Source organism: Oncorhynchus kisutch, linkage group LG29 (assembly GCF_002021735.2).
Source record: "Oncorhynchus kisutch isolate 150728-3 linkage group LG29, Okis_V2, whole genome shotgun sequence".
NCBI classification, from domain to species: Eukaryota; Metazoa; Chordata; class Actinopteri; order Salmoniformes; family Salmonidae; genus Oncorhynchus; species Oncorhynchus kisutch.
The window spans coordinates 35,937,072-35,961,805 of record NC_034202.2 but is presented as its reverse complement, the minus strand read 5'-3'; the positions used below and the strand labels follow the sequence as shown (position 1 = coordinate 35,961,805).

Here is a 24,734-nt window from a genome sequence, read left to right as displayed (position 1 = left end):
CATGACTGGGAGTCCCATAGGGCGTCCCAGCGTTGTCCGGGTTTGACCGTCATTGTTAATAGGAATTTGTTCTTAACTTAATTGCCTAGTTAAATAAATCAAATACAATTATCCAATTAGCTGCAATGTTGAGCGTCTGATCTTAATCTGATTATTGGTATTGGCACTTTCGCTATATACAGCGACGACGACAAGGCTCCAGATGAATTGAGAAAATATAACCGTATTATATGTATGTATATAAACCTGGCTATATTGCACATGTTTTTTGTAACCATCAAATTATTTTTGAAGGCTTAATAGGGGCAGGATCAGAAGGCAGGGTTCGCTTGCCAACGAATCTGCCGCAGTGGTTCAGAGATATTTCAAGGAGTAAGATGGCGGCACCTAGTAAACAGTAAGTAGAAATTGACACTACAAAAATGTTATTCTATCGCAACTATATAGGTATTTATAATACAAACATGTTTATTTCGTCGCTGTTTCTTATGGTCGCCGTGTGCAATGACTGGACACACTACAAGCAGCAATGTATGCACGACCATGCAATCCACTACCAACAACATTGTTAGCTACTCGCTAACGTTAGTTATCAAGTTAGCAAACGGTAGCAGCCAGTCGGTCCCGCATTGCCACCTTCATGCAAGCAATTAAGTTTGTAGTTTAGAGAAGAGAACATAAACCGGAGTTGGCCTAGATTTTAGATCACGGAAATTCTGTTAATTTTCGCAACGAAGAGCTTGTATCTAGCTAACGTTAGTTAGTTTCCCCACTTTATTTCTTTTAAATGTTGGTGCTTGCTGTCCATTCATGTCACCTGTTCCCAGGTACGGCCTGATCATACCCCAGAAGAGAGCGTCTAAGACAGTCACCTTGCCCAGGCCCTCAGTGTTTGGGGATGACTCTGATGAAGAGGTAGGAAAAAGGTCTAAATGTCCATCTATATCTCTTATTGTATCCTATTGAGATATGCTGATAGTTAGTCTCCTAGCGCCATCCTTCCAAATCTAGTCTTGTGTACTTGTAAGAAGCCTGGGTTTTCCGAGGCTAATTGGTAGTAAACTATTTTGCAAGGAAGCTTAAGAAAATTACATTGTGTGTGGGTCACAGATCATTTAGACTCCTTTGCTCGTGCCCTTTGTTGCAGCCAGTGAGATGAGTGTGAGTGAGTTACAAGCTTTGCCAAATGATTGAAGCTCTATCAGAAGTGATGTTTTGTGGTCCTGTCTTCCAGACCTCGGTTGGGGAGAGTTTGCAGAAGGAGGCTCTGAAGAAGAGGATGATGAAACAGGTGAGTGAATGGATGAATGAGAAACCTCCGGTGGTAACAACAAATTCTCCAGAAGTTGCTTCTTTATGTATTTTGTGACCGAGACCCAACTTTCTCTCGTGTGTGTGTGTGTGTGAGACAGACACGTCTGGAGATGCAGAAGGCTCTAGAGCAGGACAGCAGTGTGTATGACTACGATGGTGTCTATGATGACATGCAGAAACAGAGGCTGGAGAGCAGCAAGAAAATGCTGGGAGGAACCGACAGGAAGGTGCAGTAGATCCAGAACAACCCCCAGCCTCCTCCCACCTTTTCAAATCTTCTCTAATTTTCTATCCTTTCCATTTCAATCCCCCTTTTCCTTCACCTTTTCACTTGCTCCCCCGCCCCCTTTTCACTTGCTCCCAAGCCCCCTTTTCACTTGCTCCCCCGCCCCCTTTTCACTTGCTCCCCCGCCCCCTTTTCACTTGCTCCCCCGCCCCCTTTTCACTTGCTCCCCCGCCCCCCTATTTTCCTCTACTCATAATTTAACTGTGATTTTCTCCATTTTGCCCTTTCACTTAGGTCCACCCACTCTACTCATCCTTCCTCTCCTCTTTGCTCAAACTGCTCTCTCTCCTTTATCTCTCTCTCCATAGCCAAAATACATCAACCAGCTGCTACAAGCGGTGGAGGACAGGAAGAAGGAGCAGGAACGGAGAGATGAGAGGAAGATTCAGAAGGAGAGAGAGGCGGAGGGAGAGCAGTTTGCAGACAAGGAGGCTTACGTCACCTCAGCCTACAGACAGAAACTCAAGGAGAGACAGGAGGAGCTGGAAAAAGAAAAGCGAGAGGCAGCGATGGAGGGTGAGAGACACTGCTGTGTGCGCATGTGTGTTTATGAACAGATGTGTGTGGGAGAAACTATCTGCTATGAATCCAGTAGTTTATAGAATAAACAAAGCCATGCTGTGTGTTTGTCTAGCTGCTCTGGATGTGAAGAAGCAGAAAGACCTGAGTGGTTTCTACAGACACCTGCTGAACCAGACCGTAGGAGAGGAGGCCATACCAGACCGCTCTGTACCGAGGTCCGAGTTCACAAACACAGCTAAAATATCTCCCTTCACTACTGGTATGTGTACATGAATATTAGATTGAACTCTCCTCTCTCAATGCAGGGATCAGAGTTCAAAAGAAGTCAAGACAGAAGCGCCATCCCCACCGTCTTCACCTCCCTCACAAGACCACGTCCCCAGTTCCCATAGCGACAGCGAGGAGGGGCAGGATCAGAAGGCAGGGTTCAGTAAACCGGCCCCTGGTGCCAAACGCCACTACAGACAGAGGTCCCCTTCCTCTGGGAGTGGAGAAGAGGAGCGAGAGAAGGATAGAGAGAGAGAAAAGAAGAGACACAAAGAGGGAGACAGAGACCAAGGAAGGGATAGAGAGAGGGTCAGAGAGAGAGACAGGGAGGACAGGCATGATGGACGGAGAGATGAGAAGGATGGAAGAAAGGAGAGGGATAGAGACAGAGAGGAGGACAGGCATGGTGGACGGAGAGATGAGAAGGATGGAAGAAAGGAGAGGGACAGGAGCAGGGGGAGGCGGGATAAAGAGAGAGAGGAGAGACATGGGAAGAGAGAAAGGAGCCCGAAAGACAGAGAGAAGGAGAACGGGGAGAAACAGAGGGAGCTAGACAAAGACAAGGGGAGAGAAAGGGACAAGGGCAGGGAGAAAGAGAGGAATAGGGATGGAGAAAAGGAGAAGACTATAAAAACCGACGGAAAGGATGAAAAGAAGGAGGGAGAGGGGTCAGAGAAGAAGGGGAAGGAGGGAGAGGGGTCAGAGAAGAAGGGGAAGGAGGGAGAGGGGTCAGAGAAGAAGGGGAAGGAGGGAGAGGGGTCAGAGAGGGAGAGGAAGGGGAAGGAGGGAGAGGGGTCAGAGAGGAAGGGGAAGGACGGAGAGGGGTCAGAGAGGAAGGGGAAGGAGGGAGAGGGGTCAGAGAGGAAGGGGAAGGAGGGAGAGGGGTCAGAGAAGAAGGGGAAGGAGGGAGAGGGGTCAGAGAGGAAGGGGAAGGAGGGAGAGGGGTCAGAGGGGAAGGGGAAGGAGGGGTCAGAGAGGAAGGGGAAGGAGGGTTCAGAGAAGGGGAAGGAGGGTTCAGAGAAGGGGAAGGAGGGTTCAGAGAAGGAGGGAGAGGGGTCAGAGAAGGAGAAGAGAGAGGAGGAGAGTAAAGTGAGTAAGTTTGTCAAGCGCAGCAGTGAGCAGACCGTGACCTCAGCCAGAGACAGATACCTGGCCAGACAGATGGCACGCTCAGCCACCAAGACGTACATAGAGAAGGAGGAGGACTGAACACACACAAATGGTGACAGCTGTGACTGTGATGACATAGAGGGTGACCGATGAACTGAGACACGTCAACAGATGTGTGTGAACTTCATTCTCTAATACACTGCACTTGACGGACCCACCAAATTAGAGTGGGGTCTCATGGTTCTACTGTCTGGGGAGAAAGATGGAATGGTAGAGAGTGATTTAAATGAATGAATGCAGGACTTGAGTTAAGTGAGAGGGTGAATAAGTGATGAAAAATGTAGTGTGAGTGAGGTGCCCCACACCAGCGAACTATGTGTTTTTGTTGAATATTTCTGTTCTATTCCATTTTTTTTCTTCTGATGGACAGAACCGTACTTCCTGTTTATGTTGTTAATAAATGTCAACATATGGCTGGTGTATTGGTGCTCATGTATTCACTATTTATCTGTCATACCTTGAAAGTTAATATGGGCTATTCCTGGGGCAGCTGTAATGACTGTTTTAACATAGTGTACTGTACCCAATTGCTTTACATACCCATTCATAATTTAATATACCCCCAGTCACTATCTTTATATACCAATTATCTATAGATTTAAATGTTTCTGTGATTGAATGGGACTGATGTAGTTTCAGTCCAACAGAGCAGAACAAGTATATAGTTGTTGACATGTTTGGGAGCATCGATAATAACATGTTTTTCACAACAAAACATAATTGAACTGTTGACAGCCCCTCTCTCTGCACGCTGGAGAAAGGAATGAAGGAGAGCGAGGATGAGCTGGAAACTCGGTGAGTATTCTGTAGCTAAAGGTAATGTCAGCCTATTAATTATGGAAATATGAAGAAATGCCTTATTAGATTATTCAAATACAAGTTCACTAATTGTAGGCTAACTGTAAGCTGCCCTGCACAATCAATGAACCAACAGCCCTGCCTAGACCTGCCTATATAATCTCTCCCAGACTCATGAATATAGTACTAATATTAATAATATGAATGTCAATCTCTCCTGGCTGAAAGTGGAGAGATTTGACTTCATCACTACTTGTATTTATGAGTGGTATTGACATGTTGAATGCACAGAGCTGTCTGTCTAAACTACTGGCACACAGCTCAGACACCCATGCATACCCCACAAGACATGTCACAAGAGGTCTCTTCATAGTCCCCAAGTCCACAACAAACTATGGGAGGCACACAGTACTACATAGAGCCATGACTACATGGAACTCTATTCCACATCAAGTAACTGATGCAAGCAGTAAAATTATATTTTTTAAAAACACCTTATGGAACAGCGGGGACTGTGAAGCAACACAAACAGTGGCGCAGACATGCACTGTACACACACGATAACATATGCACTGTACACACACGATAACATATGCACCGTACACACACGATAACATATGCACCGTACACACACGATAACATATGCACCGTACACACACGATAACATATGCACTGTACACACACGATAACATATGCACTGTACACCGATAACATATGCACTGTACACACACGATAACATATGCACTGTACACACACGATAACATATGCACTGTACACACACGATAACATATGCACCGTACACACACGATAACATATGCACCGTACACACACGATAACATATGCACTGTACACACACGATAACATATGCACTGTACACACACGATAACATATGCACTGTACACACACGATAACATATGCACTGTACACACACGATAACATATGCACTGTACACACACGATAACATATGCACCGTACACACACACATGGATTTAGTACTGTAGATATGTGGTAAGGTGGGGGGGGGGGGGAGTAGGGGCCTGAGGGCACACAGTGTGTTGTGAAATCTGTGAATGTATTGTAATGTTTCTTAAATTGTATAAACTGCCTTAATTTTCGCTGGACCCCAGGAAGAGTAGCTGCTGCTTTGGTAGCATCCATAATAAATACAAATATAAATGAATACAACATTTGGAGCGTGCCGGAGGTGACTAGTCCATCCATTATAATAATAATAATAATACACGCCACACCAATACAGGCTTGACCAATTATGTACCAAAGATATGTTTAATATGCGGTAGGTTATCAAATCAAATCAAATGTATTTATATAGCCCTTCGTACATCAGCTGATATCTCAAAGTGCTGTACAGGAACCCAGCCTAAAACCCCAAACAGCAAGCAATGCAGGTGTAGAAGCACGGTGGCTAGGAAAAACTCCCTAGAAAGGCCAAAACATAGGAAGAAACCTAGAGAGGAACCAGGCTATGAGGGGTGGCCAGTTATGTATTGTGTAACAGCATAATTTTAATTATTATGTTTTTGGGCTCATATATAGGCCTATGCAGGCAATCTCAATGCTGTGCGTTACAGGAAAGACATCCTCCGCCCTCATGTGGTACCCTTCCTGCAGGCTCATCCTGACATGACCCTCCAGCATGACAATGCCACCAGCCATATTGCTCAATCTGTGCGTGATTTCCTGCAAGACAGGAATGTCAGTGTTCTGCCATGGCCAGCGAAGGGCCCGGATCTCAATCCAATTGAGCACCTCTGGGACCTGTTGGATTGGAGGGTGAGGGCTAAGGACATTCCCCCCCAGAAATGTCCAGGAACTTGCAGGTGCCTTGGTGGAAGAGTGGGGTAACGTCTCACCGCAAGAACTGGTAAATCTGGTGCAGTTCATGAGGAAGACTTAATACAGCTGGTGGCCACACCAGATACTGTTAATTTTGATTTTGACCCCCTTTGTTCAGGGACACATTATTCAATTTCTGTTAGTCACATGTCTGTGGAACTTGTTCAGTTTGTCTCAGTTGTTGAATATTATGTTCATACAAATATTTACACATGTTACCTTTGCTGAAATAAACGCAGTTGACAGTGAGAGGACGTTTCTTTTAGTTTACATGTAAAGTGATCAATTAGTTCTAGTATGGTAACATAAAGTACATTTCAAGCTAGAATCCAACATTTGTTTTCTACTCCTATGCAAATATTGAGGACCTCGCATTCCCAGAAGCAACACTGTCATGTTGAGAATAATGAGAATGAACAGTGTCTTGTGAATTTCATACCTTTAATGTCAAGAACGGTGCCACTTACACAGACCAGTATTTCTCAACCTCTGGTCCCTAGGCCTGTGCTGGTCCCTGTTATGTTGCTGGCTGGTCCCTGAGCTGTTTATTAACTAGTTTAGTCAGTTCTACGGTGCTTAATAATATCCTTTTGTGACTAGCGGGCAGTATTTTCATTTTTGGAAAAATAACGTTCCCGTAGTAAACGGGATATTTTGTCAGGACAAGATGCTAGAATATGCATATAATTGACAGCTTAGGATAGAAAACACTCTAAAGTTTCCAAAACTGTAAAAATATTGTCTGTGAGTATAACAGAACTGATGTTGCAGGCGAAAGCCTGAGAAAAATCCAATCCGGAAGTGCCTCATGTTTTGAAAGCGCTGCGTTCCAATGCGTCCCTATTGAGCAGTGAATGGGCTATCAACCAGATTACTTTTTCTCCGTATTTCCCAAGGTGTCTACAGCATTGTGATGTAATTTTATGCATTTATGTTGAAGAATACCCGTAAGCGGCTACATTGCGCAAGTGGTCACCTGATGCTCCCAGAGTGATTCTCGTGTAAAATACAGAGGTAGCCAATATTCCAACCGGTCCTACTGAAAAACGAATTGTGCCGGTGGATATATTATCGAATAAATATTTGAAAAACACCTTGAGGATTGATTATAAACAACGTTTGCCATGTTTCTGTCGATATTATGGAGCTAATTTGGCATATTTTTCGTCATTTTCGTGACTGCAATTTCAGGCGATTTCTCAGCCAAACATGAAGAACTGACACAAGAGGGACCATAGTTTGCCGGTCCCTGACACAAGAGGGACCATAGTTTTCCGTTCCCTGACACAAGAGGGACCATCGTTTGCCGGTCCCTGGAATAAAGGTTAAGAAACACTGCCCTGGACACACTCCTTTGTAATTCCCCCCTATCAAACATGCTCGTTCCAATGCCATGACTAACATATTACTTCCAATTTGTGCCCAATAGAAAATTAAGTTCTTGAATTACAAAGGACTTCAAATAAAAAAGGATAAACAATCAACATGTATAGCTTTTGCCTATTTTCATTTTGATAGATAGATACTTTATTACATCCCGAGGGGAAAGTAGGTCTCTATATTTATATAAATGTCTGCTTTATTTCTACATTAATTTCTCTTATGATAATCATTAACAATCAGTAGCAAGTTCAGCTACTTCATTTAGATGCACTAATGTAGAACATGTGATAGACTAGCTGTCCAGGGGGTGTGTTTGTACATCAAGCTGCCTCACGCTACAGAAACAGGAGGCAGGCTCCTGTTCTGTGGGCCGTTCTGGCTCGCACAAGTTTACTCACTTAATGTTGAAAATGTGTCAACTGAGAGTTTACGTGATGCTCGTTTTAATACAAAGCATTGCAATCATCCCCAGTAAGCTGACAATTGACTGGGTCTAGAGATATATCTGATTTAATACCACAAATGTAACTGCATTATGATGCATTCACTTGATTAGCGCAAGCCACCGAGCGTGCCACTTGGTCGGAAGCAGGGTGAGATCATGGACTTTGACATTGAGTTAGGCCTACTTCTTCCCTGGCCAATCTCTGACTACTTTCTGCATTTGGTTGAGTCTTTTTGTGATCTTCTGCAGTCTGTCTTGTTTCTCCTTAACCTTGCGTCGCTCATCGGGGAGTAGTTCCTCTCCTCTTGCCATCTTCTCTAGAAGCTCAGACTCATATTTCATTTTCTTCAACCCTACGATGCGATCTTCGAAGCCTGGCTTGCGTTGGTCCTCTTCAGTGCGAATGAGTATCTCGATGTACTCCACAGTGGAGAGAGAGCTTGGCTTCAGTGCAATCTCATTCAGCCTCTTAAGACAATTGGAGGACAGCTTGATCAAGTATTTCAGCTTGTCCTCGATTACAATGTACTCATCCTCAATCTTCTCCAGCATCTGCTTGTTGTTCATAAACTTGCCCTGTGCCTTCATGAAGTTGTCCTTCAACTCTTTAATGGTCTTTTTCTCTGTCTTAGTTTCATATGTCCATAAGGCTTTTTCCTTGTCGTGGTTAAGGTAAGAGCAGTTTCCTGGACACATGACACAGTTACCATAACCATCCATCACGGCACATTTTTTGGTGTCATCCTCGTTAGGCAGAAAGCAGCTGGTGTGGCATGTGAACTTGCAAACAATGCAGTTTGTAGCAAAACAACTTAATTTGGTCCTCTTCGCAACTAGGACCTCTACCTCTGTCTCAAAGTCTTGGTTCTGTTTCATGTTCTCGTCCTCGTTCTGCAGGCACTGTTCGAACATTTTGATCTCATTCAGCTTTGACAAACCTGCTGTGATCTGAGGGGTCAATCGTGTCATGGCCTTCTCCAAACGCTCACGTTCTTCCAACACTTTCTTGGTCATTGTTAGATCTTTGCTCTCATTGCTTTCCAAGGCTTTGAAGAAAGCTTTCATCTGCTTAAAAGTTGACCTCCAGACAATCTTCTCTAGTCCTTCCTCATTATCATCCTCTGAACCATCTCCTTCAGAGCTTATGTCTTCTTCTATTTTCTGAGAGAGCAGAACTGAATTGTTGAATTTGAAATGGGTTGGGAGTCCCTTATTATTTTTTTTACAGGGAAGGTCCGCAGCTTGGATGGCCTCCAGCACAGGTATGTCCTTCCCATCAGCAAATGTCACAAGCATCAGGATGTTATCAGCAATGTCCTTTCCAAAAATTGACAGGATGGAGTCAAATATGTATTTCTGATTGGCACTGAGACGAGCAAGGGATGCCTGCACTACAAAGCAGACTGCATCAATGTGATCAATCCCTAAAGGATTACACAAGAATTCCTTAACTTGCTGTGTGATTAGTTTATCATGTGCCATTCCTCTAGTGTCTCCGAACCCTGGTGTGTCAATAATGGTCAGAGAATACGGAATCTGAAAGCCTGGCTGGTTGTAGAGCTCGTATGATGTTACGATTGAAGTCTGGCTCTCAGCCTGTGACCTGTTGGTCACCTCATGGATGAGCTTAAAGCGGTAGTGATCTTCCCACTTCACCCCGAGAATGTAGTTGATCATGACATTGACCAGAGTGGTTTTTCCTGCACCCGTGGACCCCAGAAGCAGGATTACCTTGTTATTCCCTTTCTCAACTTTCCCTCCAAATGTGTACTGTTCAAAACGTTCCATTACATCCAACTTCTGTTCCAGATTCAGCCTATAGATTGACGGGTTGCCTTTCTTAACCTTCTCTGATTTCTTCAGAAATTCCTCACTTCTTGCTCCTGTTGATTGGCTCCTCTTCGGTTGGGCGTCAGAAGCCCTGATGGTAGTCAGCACTGCCTCAGGACTGGGTAGACTCTTCCCTGCTTCGCCACAGTTAGCAGAGACTCTGACACTGTATGCAGTTTCAGGCTTTAGACCTTCCAGTGTGCACTCTCTGGTGGTGGTTTTGATGGTGTGCCACATCTTATTGTCAACAGACTTCGCATACTCTCTGTAGTCAGTCTCATAGCCTATGACTTCAACATCGTCTCCCACCATGGTAGGAATGTCCCAGTTCACTCTGATACTTTCATATTCCAGGTTTTTCTCTGTGGGTGGTCCAGGGGGGCTACATGGTCGGGTCCTGGAGTATTCTGTCCAGTCACTGGAGAGGCTCACACCAGGTCTACACACCGCCCTGCAGCTGAAGCGATAGTCTTTATAGGGGTTCAAACGTCTGATGGTGACCTGGTTAGTGGTAGCATCAGCTTTGATCTCTGTCCACTCAGATTCAGCCTGCACAGCCTGGTACAAAACCTGGTACGACTCCACAGACTTGACGCCAAGGTGGGGAGGGTTGATTTGAAGGTGGACACAGTCATGCTCCAGACTCTTGATGGTGGGGACACCTGGCTTTGATGGTAGTTCAAACTGGGGACTCAACAGTGTCCCTCTCTCATAGACATGGATGGAGGATGCAGTGATGCATTTGCTTGGAATCGATGCAATGCAGAATGCAATATTTTCTCTGTCTTTGTTTGACTCTTTGAAGTCTAGGAACAGTTGTATGATTTGCCTGGTTAGGGTGGTTACCTCCCCCGAGCGAAACCACTTTTCTGCTGCTGATTTCCCAACTGCGTTGGGGTCGTATGGTATCACTGAAGAATCACTCTTTGATTCTTCCAGCAAGTAGTTCTCCAAGTCTACCAAATACTCATCTTTGTCCTTCAAAGAGGAGAATGCAAAGCACACTACATGATCTTTAGCTTGACCAAGCACTATTCCATCCAATTCACTACTTGAGTACACAACTTGTACCTCTTTCATTATGTCAAGGTAAGAGCTGACAACATTCATCTCTCTCTCTCTGTCATCCAGGTACGTGATCATAAGGTCATTCTGGAATGGAGAGCGTTCCTTACTGTTGAGCATTTTTATCAGCTCTTCTTCTTCCATTCCTCCTCCTCTTATGTTGGGAAGAACCTTGCAAAGACCTTTCTGGAAAACCAGCTTGTACTCTGAGCACAAGTCCCTGAACTTGCTGAGCTTGGCTTTGATTTCAGGGAACTTGATAGCCATGCCTTCCATCATCAAGTCCCGGAATAGTACATCAGTGTTGTCCAGCCCATCTAAGATTCGCTGTGCGCGACACACCAGGCTAACACTGATCTGCCTGACTAGCTGGGCCGCTGCAGAGTCCAGGTTCTTGAGAGGATAGAGCCAGACAGTCATGGGCACAGCATGTTCTCCCTTTTCCCCTAACAGACGTGGCAGGCCGGCATACAGCCTGGTGGCATCTTCAAATGTGACAGGGTTGTTTTCTAGTGCAAAATCACCATGGAAAGTGCAGCTGAATGTATTGGCCTGTTGCTTCTCTTCCTCGCTCATCTTCAGTGATGCCTGCCCTTCTATTGTTATGAGGGGAATCTTCTTTATTGTGGCCTGCAGGTTTCCCTGAATATCCTGGTGGTTTTCTCCTGAGGAAACCTCACGGTCAAAAACAAAGAAGGCTTGTGCACCGTAGAGAATGGCAGTCACCACATGTGTGGCAGAACCCTCTCGGAAGACATTACAGTGTTTCACATTTCCTGCCCCCAGGTGGTCCATGGTCAGCTGCTCGAAGTGAGTGGTGGTACGGTACTGCAGAGAAACCCTAGACTGATGCTTTGAGGTCTTTTTATCATGTAGGAATTCAGCAGAACCCTTCACACTGACTAAGCCACCAAGGAAACTGGCCTCCAGAGATGCAGACACATTCAAAGCTTCTGACTTGGCTTCACTTGAGTCGGAAGCAAAGATTTTGAAATCAGTGTTAGGTTGTGTAGAGACATTTATGTCTTTCTGTAGCATTTCAGAATCCCAGAGTGTGATACCTGCAGTTTAAAAAGAGAGAATGACAAATAAAATAAAATACTATTTAAATAACGATCTCCAACGTGTACAGTCGTGGCAAAAAGTTTTGAGAATGACACAAATATTAATTTTCACAAAGTCTGCTACCTCAGTTTGTACGATGGCAATTTGCATATACTCCAGAATGTTATGAAGAGTGATCAGATGAATTGCACTTAATTGAAAAGTCCCTCTTTGCCACGCAAATGAACTGAATCCCAAAAAACATTTCCACTGCATTTCAGCCCTGCCACAAAAGGACCAGATGACATCAAGTCAGTGATTCTCTCGTTAACACAGGTGTGAGTGTTGACGAGCACAAGGCTGGAGATCACCCTGTCATGCTGATTGAGTTTGAATAACAGACTGGAAGCTTCAAAAGGAGGGTGGTGCTTGGAATCATTGTTCTTCTCTGTCAATCATGGTTAACTGCAAGGAAACATGTGGCGTCATCATTGCTTTGCACAAAAAGGGCTTCACAGGCAAGGATATTGCTGCCAGTAAGATTGCACCTAAATCAACCATTTATCAGATCATCAAGAACTTCAAGGAGATCTGTACCATTGTTGTGAAGAAGGCTTCAGGGCGCCCAAGAAAGTCCAGCAAGCGCCAGGACCGTCACCTAAAGTTGATTCAGCTGCGGTTCGGGGCACCACCAGTACAGAGCTTGCTCAGGAATGGCAGCAGGCAGGTGTGAGTGCATCTGCACACACACAGTGAGGTGACGACTTTAGGAGGATGGCCTGGTGTCAAGAAGGGCAGCAAAGAAGCCACTTCTCTCCAGGAAAAACATCAGGGACAGACTGATATTCTGCAAAAGGTACAGGGATTGGACTGCTGAGGACTGGGATAAAGTCATTTTCTCTGATGAATCCCCTTTCCAATGGTTTGGGGCATCCGGAAAAAAGCTTGTCCGGAGAAGTCAAGGTGAGTGATACCATCAGTCTTGTGTCATGCCAACAGTAAAGCATCCTGAGACCATTCATGTGTGGGGTTGCTTCTCAGCCAAGGGAGTGGGCTCACTCACAATTTTGCCTAAGACCACAGCCATGAATATAGAATGGTACCAACACATCCTCCGAGAGCAACTTCTCCCAACCATCCAGGAACAGTTTGGTGACGAACAATGACTTTTCCAGCATGATGGAGCACCTTGCCATAAGGCAAAAGTGATAACTAAGTGGCTCGGGGAACAAAACATCGATATTTTGGGTCCATGGCCAGGAAACTCCCCAGACCTTAATCCCATTGAGAACTTGTGGTCAATCCTCAAGAGGCGGGTAGACAAACCAAAACCCACAAATTCTGCCAAACTCCACGCATTGATTATGCAAGAATGGGCTGCCATCAGTCAGAATGTGGCCCAGAAGTTAATTGACAGCATGCCAGGGCGGATTGCAGAGGTCTTGAAAACTAAGGGTTGACACTGCAAATATTGACTCTTTGCATCAACTTCATGTAATTGTCAATAAAACCCTTTGACACTTATGAAATGCTTGTAATTATACTTCAGTATCCATAGTAACATCTGACAAAAATATCTAAAGACACTGAAGCAGCAGACTTTGTGAAAATTCATATTTGTCCATTCTCAAAACCTTTGGCCAGGACTGGTACATGCAGAATTGTTTATGCATGTAAACATGGTTTCATTCAAAGAATGAATTGAAGATAAATTTTACTCATCAAAGTAATTATTCTAGGTGACAAGTTGTTAGAAAAGCTACACCTATCTTTGCCATTAATCACTTCTGTAACAGCATGACTATATATGACTACTTCAAAATGTTGCGGGTTCTCTAGCTTTTCTAACTCTGATGACCATAGAGATGTAGAAGACAGCTCATCTTTGCAATGGATGCTTTTATGACAGCATCTGTAGTGCCATTAAGGGCTATCCATTTGAAAGTAGTCCATTTTTTCTTCTTGTACTTTCATAAGTGTATTGGCAGTTTGTAAAAAAAAACTGAAGTGCTACAGTTTGTATAGTCTGAACAGGTATAAAGCCAAGGTTGGTGATTTACAGCCACCTGCAGTTATGGAATGTTTGTCAGAAGAATAATTCATTGGCTGACCCCTCCTGCTGACCTGAATGGAATTCTGTTATCCTTCCTTAAAGGAGCTAAATATTTTTAAAAAACGAAATGTGATTTAAGAAAATGTCCATAAAATGTCTGCATTAATAATAAAATAAAATTATAGTGTTTCACAAAAAAAATTCACAAACAAATGATTTAGGCCCACATATCAGCACAACCAACAACGGAAAACTGGGGCAAGCATGTAGAAATCGCTCTGCCTTTACCTGGTTGCTAAAATTCTACATTTCAGTTTGTGTCAAAACAAGCCATCTTTAGTGTAGAAAATCATTGTACCATCTAAATCGCTGTGAAATATGTTCTAAATACGGATATATTGTTTTTTCAGCTGTTTAAAGCTGGTGTACAAAACCGGAACGGAAGGGCGAGAGGTGTTTGAATTCAGGCTGTGTTGTTGCAATTCACTTAGTTTCCACAAGGGGGCTTTGTTTTACTTGTAGCTTCTGTAACCCATGCAAGTCACACCAACTTGACTACTTCAAAATGGTGAAAACCCTCAATGACGCTGCCCATGTTAGATCAGGGTTTGGGACAAGTCGATCCAACTCTATTGTGGAAACAATGACAATGAATGTAATAGTTTTCTGTACCTGGAATGAGGACATCCCTGCGACAGTCATACAGCATCCCCAGCTGGAATGGTCGGCCCAGAGCGGCTGTCTCAATGGTCTCAGAGTCAGACATGACTCCGTGTTCTGAAAACACATCAGAGCAGGGAATTATGCACGGCTATATATACTTCAGAACTATTGTATAGTAGAAACATGAAGATGAATGCAGGGCTTTACATCTAGGGGAGTCAAACTTTAGGTTGAAATAACAAAGGTACAAAAGACAGACATAAGAGGACGTCATCTGAATCACTCACATTTCTGCCTCCCCCTCAGTCTTGTATTGTTCTCCTGGGATGGGAGGCGAGCCCTAGAGCCTTGATGCACAGCGTTCGATTCGGCAGGCTGCGCCTCTAATGGGGAAACATCAGAAAAAATAAAGATAATATAGTATAAATGCTGTTCTTCAGTCATAAACATTATCCCAAGTGAGCATGAGCTCTGTGGTCTCAGAGTCCACAATGGCATGGGAACCTTGTGTTAAATTCATTTCAAGAACTGCACACTGTTTTTCTGCTGGTGTAATTATAATTGTGTAAGGGAGGAGTGACTGATAGTCATATATGGATAACAGAATCTTTGGAACGGCCATCAGACCTACATTATCTTTATAAGGCCCCTTAAAGTAAATCAAATAATCTATACTTTAGCCAAAGCCAGAGGGGGGAAAACATGTTTTAAAGGTATCAATATAAAAATGTAAAAAAATACATGTAAAATTATTTGCACTTTAATTAGATCAATAATGTAAATAAAAAATCTTTACACAAAAAATATACAAAAAAATCGAGATAATAACAGATGCAGAAATATGAATGATAGTTTATTCAGTTGTAGCAAAAATATATGACCTTGTGTGATGAGACCAGGTTCCTCTTATTGGGTAATACAGTTTGAACCCCAAAAAAAACAAAGTCAATCAAATGTGATTGTAAAAAACTTTTTACGACCAATCTTACCAATGTTTGCCTTAAATTGTATCTGTAAAAAAGAATGTCTCCATTAAATTCCCACAGGATGTGGGCAAAAGATCTAGACTGTATTAGATGACTTGAAGCTACATCTGACTACATTTACACATTTGCTTGGATAATCACAGGACTTACTGCTACCGCCAGACAAGATATCCAATCATTTGAGTTAATAGTGTCTTTTGTTTGCCACATATGCATTTTGTCCTGCTTTCTGTGGGATTCAATAGATTTCCTCTCCTCTTTGCATTGGTCCTGATTCAGTTGTTCTTCCATCTTACTTTCTCCATCTGGACTCATTCGAATTCGTCCTGAATGAGGTTTCTTTCTGACTCTGATTTGTTCTCGTATAATTGTTCTATCGGCAATTGAATTATTATAATTGAATTATTATCTGTTCAGCCATTTAATTATTCTCTGTTAAAGGAATAGATAGCTTTGCCTTTAAAAGATGTTATAATATGGAAAGACTGCTCCTTTATAGTTACAGTAATTTAACGTGACTTTTAGCTGCTGCCATGTTCAGAATAATGTTTTCATCAATTAACAATATTCTCTAGTAGTCTACTCATCAATGTATTTTCTACAGTTTAATCATCTACTTTTCCCTCAGTTTCATCTCTTTATTTTGATGCTGTCAGTTCTTTATGTATCCTGGTCCTTTCATCTTCCTCTTGCTTTCTTTGGGATTGAAGATGTATTTTTCTCTGCCTCTCCAACCCCTCTCGTTGTTCTTTTTCCATCCGTTGTTCTGTTTCCATTCGCGCTTTCTCCCCCTGGAGCCGGAGGCATTCCTGCTCAAATCTTCTCTTTTCTGCTTCTGCCAGGTCAGCCCTTTGTCGGGATTCATGGTCCACTTCAACTGAATGGCCGCCACCCATTTTCTCCGTCTTTCCTTGCAGGTTTTGTAGGTTAGACTTAACTGCACTGATTCTTTGAGATGCCATGTCAAAGCAAACAGAAACAGACAAGGAATGTTTTACTTAAAAAAGAGAGCATCTGACACTCTATTCAATACTTTTCTGAGCATCAATTGCCTTAATTTTCAATTTCTCATATTTAGATTTTTAATTACGTTAGTGTTGTGGATATGTGCACGCATAGACATGATCTTCAGGCAGGAAGTAAGACCAAATTGATAACACTGTTACTTTTCAACTTTGTGATATTGTGGTCAATTCTGTCACTTGTAATTATAAATATCAGGAGGAAGTGGACTAAACAGGGAACAATTAGGTTTACTCATCGAAGTTATGAAAAGCAAGAGCCCCAAACTATGAATAGAAATCTCAGTTACCTAGAATTTACTTCAAACACTAACCGTCAATGTTTTCAGAATGTCCCATATTGTTTTTAAGTCCTATTCTGAAATTGTCTGACATTGCAAATTCCTCATCATTCCTCATAGGTTTTTACTTAAAAAAATACATGGGTGAAATAAAATGTCAATTGAATCCAAACCAATATAGTACAATATATTTTAAAACAATTTGTGTATCCCAAAAATGTAATTGAAAAGTTTGCTTGTTAAATGATAATTTCTCTAGACCAGTAAAATCACGGTCTCTTAATTTGAGCCAGTTTGCTACAGCAGGAAAGCACTCCTGTAGCAACAGGAAATGTAAAATAATATGTGGATTATAAGTAAGGAATATATTTGTTGGGGTTGATACATTTTTTTGTTAGGGTAAATCAAAAGTGGAAGTGAAAAACTGTAGAAGCCTGTTCAAAACTCAAATACATTACAAGTTTCCTAAATTCTCAGCAACAAAAGAGTGATCAAATTCAGATTCTACATCTGAACCTTAAGAAAATGAAGGTTGTAGATGGATGTCAATCAGACGAAATGTAACAAAGTTCAAACTTAAATATACATATTAAAGAGTAAATATAAAACATACGTCAAGGTCTTCAGATGAAAAGATGCGTCTGTGCCAAAGAGGTTTGTTGATGGATGTAGCCTGGGGCTTGACATCCCATTTTATAGCGCTCCAACAATGGTTCCCTACCCATTACTTTGTGACTGTCAGCAGTTTTGAATTTCTTATTTTTTTGTGGTCTTCTTGTAAATCACATGACACCTTCCTTCTGCTTCAGAGTGAAATAAAATAAAATAGTTTATTGCTCAAACACTTTCTGTGTGAGAGAGAGAGGTGCAGAGAGAGAGAGCGAGAGAGACGCAAAGAGAAAGAGAGACTTTTGTATATTATCTTCCTCACTTGCTCTGGCAATGTTAAAAGTTGACCTCCAGACAATCTTCTCTAGTCCTTCCTCATTATCATCCTCTGAACCATCTCCTTCAGAGCTTATGTCTTCTTCTACTTTCTGAGAGAGCAGAGCTGAATTGTTGAATTTGAAATTGGTTGGGAGTCCCTTATTGTTTTTTTTACAGGGAAGGTCTGCAGCTTGGATGGCCTCCAGCACAGGTATGACCTTCTGTCAAGAGAATTTTCAATCCCAATGATAATAACCAACAATTTTTAAAGTTTTGACTAATTCCCGAGGTTTGTAAGATCCTGGGTTTAACAATAATTAGGCACTCAGCTTATGCAAAAGGTTAGTACAGTTTATTAAGAGAACGTTCTGAAGTCCATAATACAGACATCCATTTTATAGCTCACTCCCTACTTACGCACATACCTCCACACAAACAGTAGATATCCTACGTACATACATACTCACGAACAGCAGGTAAGTTGTAGCCACTGTTTATCACTACCAAGCCGACAGTTCCATTCCGTCGAGATTGGAGGAACCTTGAACCCTGTCCTTTCGTAAGTTTCTCAGAGTTCTAGTCAGGTCATACAGTTGAATTGTTCTCTGAATTTTCTTAGACACACACACATTTCTCTCCTTCACATGTCTCTACTGAACCTTTTTGGACTTATGTTTAGTACTTTAATTATTCATTATACATGCTACATAAACTAATAATCACTAATAGTTATGTTTCAGGGTGGAATTCTTTAATCATTACCTTTAAGCATATCAATTCCCTTATCAATCCACCCTAATGACTAAATAATAACACACTGATACATCAATCGCCATATGGAATCACAAATGTTATAGACAAGTAAACAAAACCAATACATGTATTTACATCAGATACTCACCCATGACTGTTCTAGGCCTATATCCAAGTATAACTCTTCTTTTTAGGATTTTCATGATAAACTTCATTAAAGGAAGAGTCTGTCTAAACATGGAAGACAGTCTCATCCAACATTGGCTCCTCGTAGTTAAAAGAAACTGAGGTATCTTCTAGGCCTGGAGGCCTGTATTCATCATCCAACTGGTTGGAGCTCGGAATTGGTCCATATCTCACCATCTGTTGCGTCATCGATCTCTCTAGAGTTCTGGTGACACACGGGACCAAACAGCATCCACACAACACCAACACACTCATACAGCTGAAAGCAGCTCATAACATGGTAATTATAACATTTATTCATTTTCCAAACATACTATCGAATCACCCAGTCAGTGAGGTATCCACCCCAGAGTTCTCCGCTAACTCGTTAGCCAATGAGGTTAACCAGCCAGGGCCTTAGTCACTGATCCATCTCGAGCTGTGTTATTAAAAAATAAACATACAGCAATGAACCCCAATCATTCTACATACCCCGCCTTTTTCTGCCAATAACATATCGAGCGTCAGTCTATTTGACCAGGTCATGAGGGAGGTGGCGGATAATTGGTCAGAGAACCCCTTTACTGCATCCCCGGTTTCATTCATGAATCTCTATTGATCATAATAGACGTAATTAACCCAATCCACATTCTTTTTTATTGTCAACCACCAAAAGAACATAGTGGTAAAGCCATCACCTAATTTGATCCATAGCTTTGTATTCATCTGGACCTTCCCCAGGGATGCCAATAGCATCCATCTGGACAAAGCTACTCCCATCCTGGTCAAAACTCCTTCTGGGCCTACTTTAGTCTCCTTTAACTGGCTTCTGATGACTAACTCGAACTGGTTGGACAAATAACCCCGGGGCGCAAGTAGCTAACCATCCTTTTGATAGTGTCTATAGAAAGCGTCCTTTGCTGGCACGAGCCCACCCTACATCAGTTATAGGTGCTGTGAGGTTAAGAATTTTCTCCTGTATTTCCAAACCTAAGTCAGTCACATTAACTATCAGACGTACATCCATTAAAATATCCTAACTTCCTGGTTCCATTCTTGTGTCTATAACACTGGTACTCATCAGGAGTTATAGTGAACCGAGGTGGGTTGGCCGAGTACTTCATCTGGCCAAACCAATCCCTGTAAAGTTATTTGCTTTCCTAGGGAATTGTTTTGTTTACCTTAAATCCTACATCTTGACCTTCTTTGCCTCCTATTGTGTAAGTCACCCATCCTTGATGGTCAGTGTAGTGTATAGTTTATCCCTTTTACTTCTTATCAATGACAACGGCGTCATATAATTAGTACCAGAAGGTGGTGGATCTGGATGTATCAGAAAGGTTACCAAGACTATGATGCAGGTCAGAGCACCCACAGTGATGAACGGTCAGGATAGGGAATCTTCATTAAGGAGGTAACCCCCGGACCCTGTTGGTACTCGGTTCTTCTCCTAACTCTGTGTGTGATCAGCAGTGCTTATATGTGTACATACCTCAGCAGTCCAATCCCTGTACCTTTTGCAGAATATCAGTCTGTCCCTAATGTTTTTCCTGGAGAGAAGTGGCTCCTTTTCTGCCCTTCTTGACACCAGGCCATCCTCCTAAAGTCTTTGCCTCACTGTGCATGCTGATTCACTCACAACTGCCTGCTGCCATTCCTGAGCAAGCTCTGTACTGGTGGTGCCCCGATCCACAGCTGAATCAACTTTAGGAGACGGTTCTGGCGCTTGCTGGACTTTCTTGGGCACCCTGAACCCTTCTTCACAACAATGGAACTGCTCTCCTTGAAGTTCTTGATGATCTGATAAATGGTTGATTTAGGTGCAATCTTACTGGCAGCAATATCCTTGCCTGTGAAGCCCTTTTTGTGCAAAGCAATGATGACGGCATGTGTTTCCTTGCAGTTAACCATGATTGACAGAGAAGAACAATGATTCCAAGCACCACCCTCCTTTTGAAGCTTCCAGTCTGTTATTCGAACTCAATCAGCATGACAGAGTGATCTCCAGCCTTGTCCTCATCAACACTCACACCTGTGTTAACGAGAGAATCACTGACTTGATGTCAGCTGGTCCTTTTGTGGAAGGGCTGAAATGCAGTGGAAATGTTTTTTGGGATTCAGTTAATTTGCATGGCAAAGAGGAACTTCGCAATTAATTGCAATTCATCTTCATAACATTCTGGAGTATATGCAAATTGCCATCATACAGGCAGCAGACTTTGTGAAAATTAATATTTGTGTAATTCTCAAAACATTTGGCCACGACTGTATGTGTGTGTGTTTATGTGTGTATTTCAGGAAATGGAATCTTGGATTCCACAAGCAGCTGATTGGTCGGCTCCATCGCTGATTGGAGCTCTGACCCCTCCCTCTCGTCAGGGGAAACAGCTGGCTCTTCAATTGCCAACTCCTTCTCCAGCTTCAGAAAAGCCAGTGTTCTTTTGTCATAAAGAGAGCGTATTTTTATGTCCTGTGTTGATTGTTGTGGAGGTCAGTAAAAGTTTTGTAGATATTATTTTGTAGTCGCTCCTTCCGAGCTATGTGTATGCCAATAGGACTTTTTGGTTAATTTAAATTGTTCAGGAAAATGGTTATGTTTCATTTCTTCCCAGGGGGGGAAGGGGAATGCACCTTGGGAGTGTTTAGGCAAGAGGCCTGCGGGCATACATAACCCATAGTATTGAATCTGTCTATGCACACTAGGTAAGACCTAGGTGGAGCACACCCTGTATGTTGGTTAGTGTGCCAGGTGGTGCTAAAAATTAGGGAAGTAGTGGGAAGGCAGGTAAGGTAGGAGAGGGGAGTCATTAACTTTTACTTTATTTCAAATCAAATCAAATTTATTTATATAGCCCTTCGTACATCAGCTGATATCTCAAAGTGCTGTACAGAAACCCAGCCTAAAACCCCAAACAGCAAGCAATGCAGGTGTAGAAGCACGGTGGCTAGGAAAAACTCCCTAGAAAGGCCAAAACCTAGGAAGAAACCTAGAGAGGAACCAGGCTATGTGGGGTGGCCAGTCCTCTTCTGGCTGTGCCGGGTGTAGATTATAACAGAACATGGCCAAGATGTTCAAATGTTCATAAATGACCAGCATGGTCGAATAATAATAAGGCAGAACAGTTGAAACTGGAGCAGCAGCACGGTCAGGTGTACATACCTCTCCTATAGATATCAGTTTGCGCAGCAACTCACTGCCTTCCTGAAGACAAACAATGTATACGAAATGCTTCAGTCTGGTTTTAGACCCCATCATAGCACTGAGACGGCAGTTGTGAAGGTGGTAAATTCCATTTTAATGGCATCGGACCGAGGTTCTGCATCTGTCCTCACGCTCCTAGACCTTAGTGCTGCTTTTGATACCATCGATCACCACATTCTTTTGGAGAGATTGGAAACCCAAATTGGTCTACACGGACAAGTTCTGGCCTGGTTTAGATCTTATCTGTCGGAAAGATATCAGTTTGTCTCTGTGAATGGTTTGTCCTCTGACAAATCAACTGTAAATTTCGATGTTCCTCAAGGTTCCGTTTTAGGACCACTATTGTTTTCACTATATATTTTACCTCTTGGGGATGTTATTCAGAGTCAGTAGAAAGGCCTCTTTAGTGTCCTAAGTTTTCATAGCTGTGACCTTAATTGCCTACTGTCTGTAAAGCTGTTTTAAAATGTTATTTCACCTTTATTTATTAACCATGTAGGCTAGTTGAGAACAACTTCTCATTTGCAACTGCGACCTGGCCAAGATAAAGCAAAGCAGTGTGACACAGACAACAACACAAAGTTACACATGGACTAAACAATAAACAAGCCAATAACACAAACAAGTCAATGACACAGTAGAGAAAATAAAGTCTATATACAGTGTGTGCAAAAAGCATGAGGAAAGGCAATAAATAGGCCATAGGAGTGAATAATTACAATTTAGCAGATTAACACTGGAGTGATAAATGAGCAGATGATGATGAGCAGATGATGATGCGCAAGTAGAGATACTGGTATGCAAAAAATAGAAAGTAAATCAAATAAGAACAGTTTAGGGATGAGGTAGGTAGATTAGGAGGGCTATTTACAGATGGACTATGTACAGCTGCAGTGATCGGTTAGCTGCTCAGATAGTTGATGTTTAAAGTTGGTGAGGGAAATAAGTCTCCAGCTTCAGTGATTTTTGCAATTCGTTCCAGTCAGAGAACTGGAAGGAAAGGCGGCCAAATTAAGTGTTGGCTTTGGGGATGATCAGTGAGATATACATGTATGTTCCTATTTGGAATTTTGCTTGATATTTTGAGTAAACTCAGTTATGTTACTCAATACCTGTGTCCTGCGCCTGACTCCGCTATAACTCTGCACCCAATCGCTGACAGGGTTGATACATTTTTTGTTAGGGCAAATCAAGACTGAAATATCTAAGTGGAAATGAAAAACTGCAGAAGCCTGTTCAAAACTCAAATACATTACGTCTCCTAAATTCTCAGCAACAAAAGAATGATCAAATTAAGATCCTACATCTGAACCTTAAGCTTGTAGATGGATGTCAATAGGACAGAAATCACAAAATGTAATCAAAATCCATATTAAAGAGTACGTATTAAACATATGTCAAGGTCTTCAGATTAAAAAGATGTGTCTGTGCCAAAGAGGTTGGTTGATTGATGTAGCCCGGGGCTTGATGTTCCATTTTATAGCCCTCAAACAATTGTTTCCCCCCTATCTAACACACCCATATGTGGTCTTCTTGTAAATCACATGACACCTTTCTTCTGTTTCAGAATGCTTGATACAGTAGATCTAAAATAGTTTATTGCTCTAACATTCTCTGTGTGTTCCAAATGGCACCATATTCCCTATTCTGATGCTAAAAGTTTGACCAGGGCCCTATAATGCACTATATAGGGAATAGTGTGACATTTGGGATGAACCTCTATGTATGCTCAGTGTAGTTGGAAATACACCCTTCTGAGCAGAAAATACCATACAGAGTTGCACCATGGGCATTTTAACCAAACATATATTTTTTTGCAGGTCTTTTGTCTTCCCACATTTATTGATTAATTTCCTTCTCATCATGAAAATATATCAGATACCTTCCTCATAACACCAACAAAAAAAAGACAACGTTTTTCTCCAATCTGGCAACCCTCATAAAATCCGACATAGCCTTGAATAAAATGCAGTGGACTAAACAATAAATTGTATAATGCACGTGAAAAAGTGGAGCCTTGTATTTATAAATACATTATGATGAAAATGGCGCAATGTAGGCTCCACAAAATATATAATGCATTACGAAGAAAATGGTGTACTGTTGCCTACACAATAAGGGGCCTTTCTGACTTCAAGTGCATCAGTATCCCAAAATATGAATCGAAATCAAGCATAGAAAACATTATTGGCATTAAATGTAAAAAACGTAAGGCTACTATTATATTGTAATTATTTCAGTGACAACAATATTGGCTTAACACGTTTGTTTTTTGATACAAATTAATTGTGGACACAAAAAAAAAGCGCTGCAGAATCCCATTGCCCATCATGCATTGCTCCAATAACTTTCAGAAGATTGTTCCCGAAGTTAACCAAATCTAATAATCTAATACTTTTTAAGTTTATTGCAGGAGTTGATTATGAGACTGTGTTGCAAACTTTTTTTAATGTCTTCTTTTTTTTTTGTAAAACACATCCCCATATGGGTTCTTCTTGTAAATCACATGACACCTATTGCTCAATAGTGTATTGCTCAAGCACTCTGTGCATTCCAAATGGCACCCTATTCCCTATATGATGCTAAAAGTTTAACCAGGACCCTATAATGCACTATATAGGGAATAGTGTGACATTCAGGACGTAAATGCAATTTATGCCCTTATGACAGTGTAACTGCTCATTTATTTACAGTGTAAGTG

At 42.1% G+C, this 24,734-nt stretch overlaps 2 protein-coding genes across 3 annotated transcripts; one reads left to right on the top strand and one right to left on the bottom strand.

Annotated features, from left to right (window-relative positions):
- The first annotated feature begins 208 nt into the window (after window positions 1-208).
- nsrp1 (nuclear speckle splicing regulatory protein 1) lies at window positions 209-3,979 on the top strand. The gene is made up of 9 exons (XM_031808977.1): window positions 209-397; window positions 828-915; window positions 1,235-1,291; window positions 1,413-1,541; window positions 1,909-2,116; window positions 2,235-2,337; window positions 2,428-3,057; window positions 3,131-3,183; window positions 3,279-3,979. The coding sequence occupies exons 1-9, from the start codon at window positions 231-233 to the stop codon at window positions 3,596-3,598; spliced, it is 1,755 nt and encodes a 584-aa protein (XP_031664837.1). The 5' UTR covers window positions 209-230; the 3' UTR covers window positions 3,599-3,979.
- A 2,662-nt stretch (window positions 3,980-6,641) lies between these two features.
- Window positions 6,642-17,732, bottom strand: LOC109873749 (uncharacterized). Of its 2 annotated transcripts, none has more exons than XM_031808976.1 (4): window positions 17,600-17,732; window positions 14,985-16,631; window positions 14,707-14,811; window positions 6,642-11,998 (listed from the first exon to the last, which is right to left on the bottom strand). In XM_031808976.1, the coding sequence occupies exons 3-4, from the start codon at window positions 14,798-14,800 to the stop codon at window positions 8,223-8,225; spliced, it is 3,870 nt and encodes a 1,289-aa protein (XP_031664836.1). In that variant the 5' UTR covers window positions 14,801-14,811; window positions 14,985-16,631; window positions 17,600-17,732; the 3' UTR covers window positions 6,642-8,222. The 2 variants fall into 2 exon arrangements, with proteins under 2 accessions (XP_031664836.1, XP_020321036.1); XM_020465447.2 differs by having other exon boundaries at window positions 14,985-15,080; window positions 17,600-17,724.
- Between the last annotated feature and the right edge of the window lie 7,002 nt (window positions 17,733-24,734).